General features: G+C 41.4%; 1 protein-coding gene across 1 annotated transcript; it reads right to left on the bottom strand.

Annotated features, from left to right (window-relative positions):
- Nucleotides 1-220: 220 nt before the first annotated feature.
- On the bottom strand, nt 221-6069 carry LOC103902824 (histone-lysine N-methyltransferase SETMAR). The gene is made up of 2 exons (XM_009283938.2): nt 6034-6069; nt 221-4534 (listed from the first exon to the last, which is right to left on the bottom strand). The coding sequence occupies exons 1-2, from the start codon at nt 6067-6069 to the stop codon at nt 3737-3739; spliced, it is 834 nt and encodes a 277-aa protein (XP_009282213.1). The 3' UTR covers nt 221-3736.
- Between the last annotated feature and the right edge of the window lie 95 nt (nt 6070-6164).

The following is a 6164-nucleotide window of genomic DNA, read 5'->3' as shown; positions in this document are numbered from 1 at the left end:
AAAAAATTTAAAAAAAAAAAAAAAATCCAACTTAAAAGGAGAGGCATTTCAGCAAGGAGGAAGGGAAATGGGAATAATGAGAGCTACCTCATTTTGGGATCTGAATGTATTTCAGACCTTTCACGAAGTGTTTTGCACCATCACTCACTCTAGGACACAGTATCTGGTCATATTTCTGTGCCAGGCAATTGCTTGCTCTAAGTGAGACGGAACAAGAAATCGCCTGTGCAGTAAGCTGGGCACCAGAAGGGCTGTCCTTCGAAAGCGTCGCAGCCAGCTGTGTTGCTGCCCTCTAACAGGCCTCTTAACTGCCTGTGTGTAAAGCTGGGATTGAACTTGGCCATCTTGTCAGCTGCTTTGAGACCTGACAGTGAAAAATGTGGTGGATTAACAGAAACTCTTGCATTGATGCCAGTCTTTCCCGGCATTGTCTTTTCTGTAGTAAGTTGGGTTTGCGTTTAATACAACCTGGGGTTAATACAAATCTGTCACTTGCCAGCTCCTTCTGTACTCAGTGCACTCCACTTCAGAAAGGAAGATACCGGAGAACTTTATAAAAGCTTTTGCCTAGAGCTGGTTTTGGTTTTTATTCTGGAAAAAATCCTTGATAAAAATACACACACGAGTCCATATATTGGAAAATCATTGAGACTTTATTTAAATAAACAGCTTCGTGATGCCACACCATCAGGTATATGTCAGTCAATACTCATTGTGCTGTGGGTGGCATGTGGAGGAAGGTCTTCCTGGTCTTCTGTGGAGATGGTGGAATGTGTCCCATTCACGCTGCTTTTGTTTGGATAATGGTTACTGTATTTTATTGCAAGATCTTCCATTAAACATCCATGAATTAATCTGATCAGATTTCAATGGGAAAGTAAACCTCCAAGCTTGAGTGAGTATTGAAATATTGATAATCATTACTGCACTTTGAGAGTAGAAAGGAGGAGGGAGGATTACACAGAGCTTATGGTCTTTTGAGCTGTGTGATTGGACTCATTGCAAAAGAGCACGCTGAACTGTGAAGTGGTAGACTGGGACTCTGAAGCTGAAAGGAACCCAAAGGAAAAAGTGAACAGAAATGCAGCAGGTAGAAACAAGGGTCTATTGTCTTTTTTTAGTCCCTTGTAAGAGGATTTTTTTCTTTTTAGTAAGATTTTGCTCTCAGCTGTAGTGCAAAGGCATAGCAGAGTATAAAGCACACACTATATGGAAAAAGGCCGTTAACAATTGCCAGGATGGTTTAGAACTCAAGGCCAACATAGTATTTCATGTTCTTGCAAGGCCTTTCCTGCGGCTGGCTGTTCTCAACAGTACAACGCTCTCTTCTTGTTCTGTGCTGTGGAAGTTTGTTCTAACCAGGTAACTGATATTCAGGTCACTTGCTAGAAGCAGCATCAGCTGGCTGGGACTGAAAGGGTAGGATTGCACAGAGACTGAAGGCTCGGCTGTGTTCTCTGAGTTAAGGCTGGTGATGCAAGGACTAGATATTGCTAATGGTGTTTGGGGGTTTGTGTTCTGGCGTTACTTTTTTTTCAATCTACACTTCCTTAACTACTCAAAATCATGCCAAGTACATATTCACATAACAGGAAGCTAGCAAACAGTGCTGTCATCTTGAAAACCCATCTAATCTTGAGGAATAGGAATACAGATGGTATAAAACTAGTCCTGAAACTTTTTCCAGGAGGGAAAGAGGAAGTAGATTGGATCATCCACTCCCACCCCTCCAGTCCTGCAGGCTGAAAGTGGCTGGCGCAATGCCCTTTGGGGGAAGAAAACTAGAGAAGCCTCTAAGTAGGACAAGAGACCTTGCAACCTAAGCTGTACTCTGGTATCTAGTGCAGCGTGTGTTCTGAGTTACGGGATCTGGAAAACTTCTGTAGAAGCAGGCACCCTTAATTGGGCAAGGAATAAAGTTAATGGCCACTTAGCTTGTAAACTGCTTTTGACAAGCAGCTGAAGTCCTTTGGAAGCTTTCTGTATTGACAGAAGTGACGCTTAATGATTAACCCTAAGAAAAATCACATGCTAATTTTCATAAACTAAAACCACAGCCGTATGTAAATCTCAACAGCAGGTCTTCACAATGGAAGCAGGAAGGTATACATTAAATGGGGAGAAGCTAACACTGAAGTTTATCTAGGAAGTATAAGTAAACACAAAGTAAGATTTTGTTTAGCAAATAGCAAAAGTAAGAGCAGCAAAATGTCCTTTATCCCTTTATCCCTGATGTCGGTATCAGATTAATCTTTCAGGTCCAAATCAAAGTTGTCTTTTTTATAAAAAAAAAAGTTGCTGATGGCCTGCAGAACAGCAGATCCCCCCCGAGAGGCGCTACCCTGCGTGTGCATGTTTTGTCAAAGGTTATGAATACAGTTAAAGATCAAACTGTACAGAGCAAATAACCCAGGGGTTTGTGCCACTGATGGAGCACTGTGGCATGACTGTAAAAAGCAGCACTGTAGTTTATCTGTCTTGTATATCAAAGATTGGGGAAATTCAAAACAAGCCTGTTTGAAGCTTCCTTAATTTTTCGTTCTAGAAAGGAAGTGAAGTAACGTGCAGTTGCAGAACGTACCCCATCTGGTAAGCTCTCTTGTGTATCCCTGGTGTAAGGAGACGCTCAGCAAAGCAGTGTGCGCTTGTTAGATCTGTACAAGAATGATGAAAGCAGCAATGACCTTCTCCCTCTGCTGGGAGAGGACAGGCTTTGCTCAATACTGTTTGGCTCTGTAGGAATAGCGAAAACAAACCAGTTAGTAGCTGAAAGGAATGCTCACGTGTCTGCCAGCTGTTCAACAACATAAAACCACAAATCTGTCATTGTTCAGATGTACTTTTCTATTTCCTACTTTAATCCATTTCAGAAGTCAGAATAGCAGCATCACACTGCTTTAGACTGCAGAGTCTCAATTTGCTTCCTGAGCGCATAACAATAGTGCTGGAAAGTAACATGGATGTGCTGCTTGCTATTATTGCGGAAGTCTTATTAGATGAGCCATGAGATAGATGCGATTTAAAAAGATGGGATGATTGTACTTCTCAGAGCCTGCAGTCCCGTGCCGTTTACACAGAAGCTAAATGGTAATGCAACCAAACTAGTCACTTAAAACCAGACTTTGGCATGCAGCTAGACGCAACTGGAGATGGAAAACAGGGGGGGATGAAGCATTCAGGCTAATCTTTCTGGGCAAGTTTTTTACATCAATAATAATTAGTTTTTTATGTTTTGTGGAACAAAAAAAATTATAGCAAGTAATTTAAAAAAAGTAAATTATTTTAACGGGATTTAAGAAACCTAATGCCCTTCTTGCAAATGTCAACATTCCTTGGTCTCACTCTCTTGTGTAATTTTCAGTGACATTTCTCGTCGTTATCACACATCCTTTCTGTGTACCAATGTTCAAGTTCCTTCTTTCTAAAAGGTACAGACTGAGAGAGGTGCTTTATCATACATCAAGCTGTCAGAAGAAATCAAGAAAAAAACACCAGGCCTGGCTTAGTAACTGATTTTGGAACGTCTTGAAGCTCCACTGCTCCCTCATATCATACCCTCCACCTTGAACACAGTCTCTAGGATGTTGCATGAAGTTATTCTCAAAATCTCATCTTCTAGCTGTTACTCAAAACCACGTGTGCTTCCCTGGTGGAATACACAATCTGAGTTTTATTTAACTGCAATTTAACTACTCGAGAAAATGGTATTTGTTAGGTCTGCTTGGGGACTGAAAAGCTATGGAGAGCTCCCTGAACAAGTGTCGGGTGTGGAAAAGAGGGAGCTGTCCCAAGGTAAGAAGGAAGCACAGGTGTGGGAACCACAGTAGCAAGGCTTCCTCAAGCTGTTATCGTCCTCTAAAGATTTTTGTTCTCTATTAGTTATTGATAAATTATGGAATCTTCCAGAATAATCATATGAAAGTTCCTCTCCAGCAGAAATATCAGCAGCTGCAAAAAGTGCCAGTTTAGGCACCATTGAGTCAACTCGAACTGGCACCATAAATAAATTTGGTTCACAAGAATGATTCAGGAATCTGCCTACGTTACCGATGTACGTAGGGTCAACAAATGTCTCCATTACCTGACCACTATGGAGGTGCTCCCTCACCGCTATAATATAGTTCGAATCCTTTGATGTCTGGGCCTGCATTCTTCTACGTGCCTCATTAAAGCCTAAAACTTCACCAGCGTATTCACAAACAAATCTTCCTTTAGCTATGAATTCCAGCGTGCGAAGACCCCACCCTTTCTTCTCAGTCTTGAACACCTCAAGTCTGAATTGCAAACCCCTCTGAACAACCCTGTTTTGACAGGATTCACCACACTGGCACATGGCATTGCATTCAAAAACAGGCCTGGCGTACTCCTCCTCTTTGTCTGTAGGCCGGAGGCACAAACTGTTGTAATTTTCACCGTGGCAAAGACACGAGCACGCGTGAACCACACAGGAGCTGGTAAGGCAAGAACATCCTGGAAAGGTGATTTCAGTGGGGTCATTGTCTCCGTCTGCTCCAGCCACGTTGTCTGGGCTATACTGCGAAGAGAACAACAGTCAAATCCTTGTCACGTTCAACGCTTCTTTCCACAGAGGCTATCGAATTTTTAAGAAGTCTGTGTCTGGCAACGACTGATCTCTGAATGTGGGGAACTGAAATCATGAATGCTTCTTTTTCCTGTAAACAACTTCTAACTACAAGTTTAACTTTTCTAAAACACTTTATGGAATATCTGTTTTGCATTCTTTATAGACTGCAACTTCTAACTACAAGTTTAACTTTTCTATAAAACTTTAAAGAATGCAAAGCAGATATTCCATATAGATTTAAAAAGAATCAATAGTCTGTTAGCGACTGAGTTTCTCAAAATAGCATACGAGCCAGAAAAAACAATTCTCAGCAGGGAAAACATGTCAGCTAATTTGATCTAGTTTACTAGCGAAGATTTTTATTTATAGAAATAACAAAGTATCATTAAAGTAATTTTTCCCCCTTCAAAATGCTCGATAAGCTACTTATAAGGTTAGTTGATAGCTACTTTAAGTTACAGAATTTCAAATGTCCATTTTTATTAAAAATGAAGATACTTTCAATTTATCTCTTCAAAATGTTGTATTCAAACCTGCTCCTTCTAACTCTGTTACAAAGCGATGATGGTGTTGCACTAGCACACCTCTACATCTTTAGAAAAAAAGCTGAGCTAACTACTCTATCATCAGGGTAAAACATTATTTGCTTCACCCTAAATTCTGTCTGCGGGAACAGATGTGGGTCCGTTCAAACAACCCAAGCTGAAAATCGGGTTCTCAAAATTACGCTAATGCCCCCAGCAGGTGAATGATTATAGCGCTGTGAACTGTTGCAAAGTAAAAGCCAATAGAAACTTTGCTGGATTTGAAAATCAAAACATAAAGACAGCTACATGTATATTTTTACTTTCTTCTCAGCATTCAGCTTGCAAAGCTTTATTTAGAAACCCGGAGTACATGCTATTACTAAATACTACAGTAGCTTAAGTCTGGCAGCTTCTGGGTGTTGGGAGACATGCCAGTTCATTCAGAAGTTTCTTTTTTCATAAGCATCAGCTTTCTCAGTCATTTGGCTTTACTCAAAACCAAGTTTAATAGTCCCTTATCTGTTCCCATCTTCTCCCATTCACTGTGTACAAGCATTCCTACTTCTGTCACATATCAGCACACCGTGCAATTTAGGAAGATTAGGGCCTATCTGGATTACGTCTTTATTTCTTTCCCCAGGCTCAACCAGAAGCTGCTTCTTTCTGTTTTCTAAAGACTCCCTGATAGCACTGAAGCCATCTCCTAGGCAATAACGTGCACCTCCAGGAAACGCGTTTGGAACTTACTACAGGTAGTACAGAAGACAGCAGAAACTGGGCTATGCCTGAGGAGGTGCGAACAGAGCTTAAAGCGTCGTCCCCCCTTTCTGCCTTTTCTTGGAAACCACCCCAGAGGGTTGCGCGGCGGGATGCGTCTGCCAAGCCCGTCAGATTTTTACTCCCCGTCTAGTTTCAGCCTACGGTCGACGCTAACGCCCCGTAGCGCAAAGGCTTCATTCCTCCTAAAGGGTGACGTCTTAACCGCGCGATTAAAATCTACAAAATGCCACATATCGGGAGAAAAACTGTATATATATATATATATACACACA

This window comes from Aptenodytes forsteri, unplaced genomic scaffold, assembly GCF_000699145.1.
Source record: "Aptenodytes forsteri isolate BGI_AS27 unplaced genomic scaffold, ASM69914v1 Scaffold267, whole genome shotgun sequence".
In the NCBI taxonomy this organism is placed as follows: Eukaryota; Metazoa; Chordata; class Aves; order Sphenisciformes; family Spheniscidae; genus Aptenodytes; species Aptenodytes forsteri.
The sequence above is the reverse complement of the archived record's forward strand: the minus strand, read 5'-3'. Positions and strand labels throughout refer to the sequence as shown.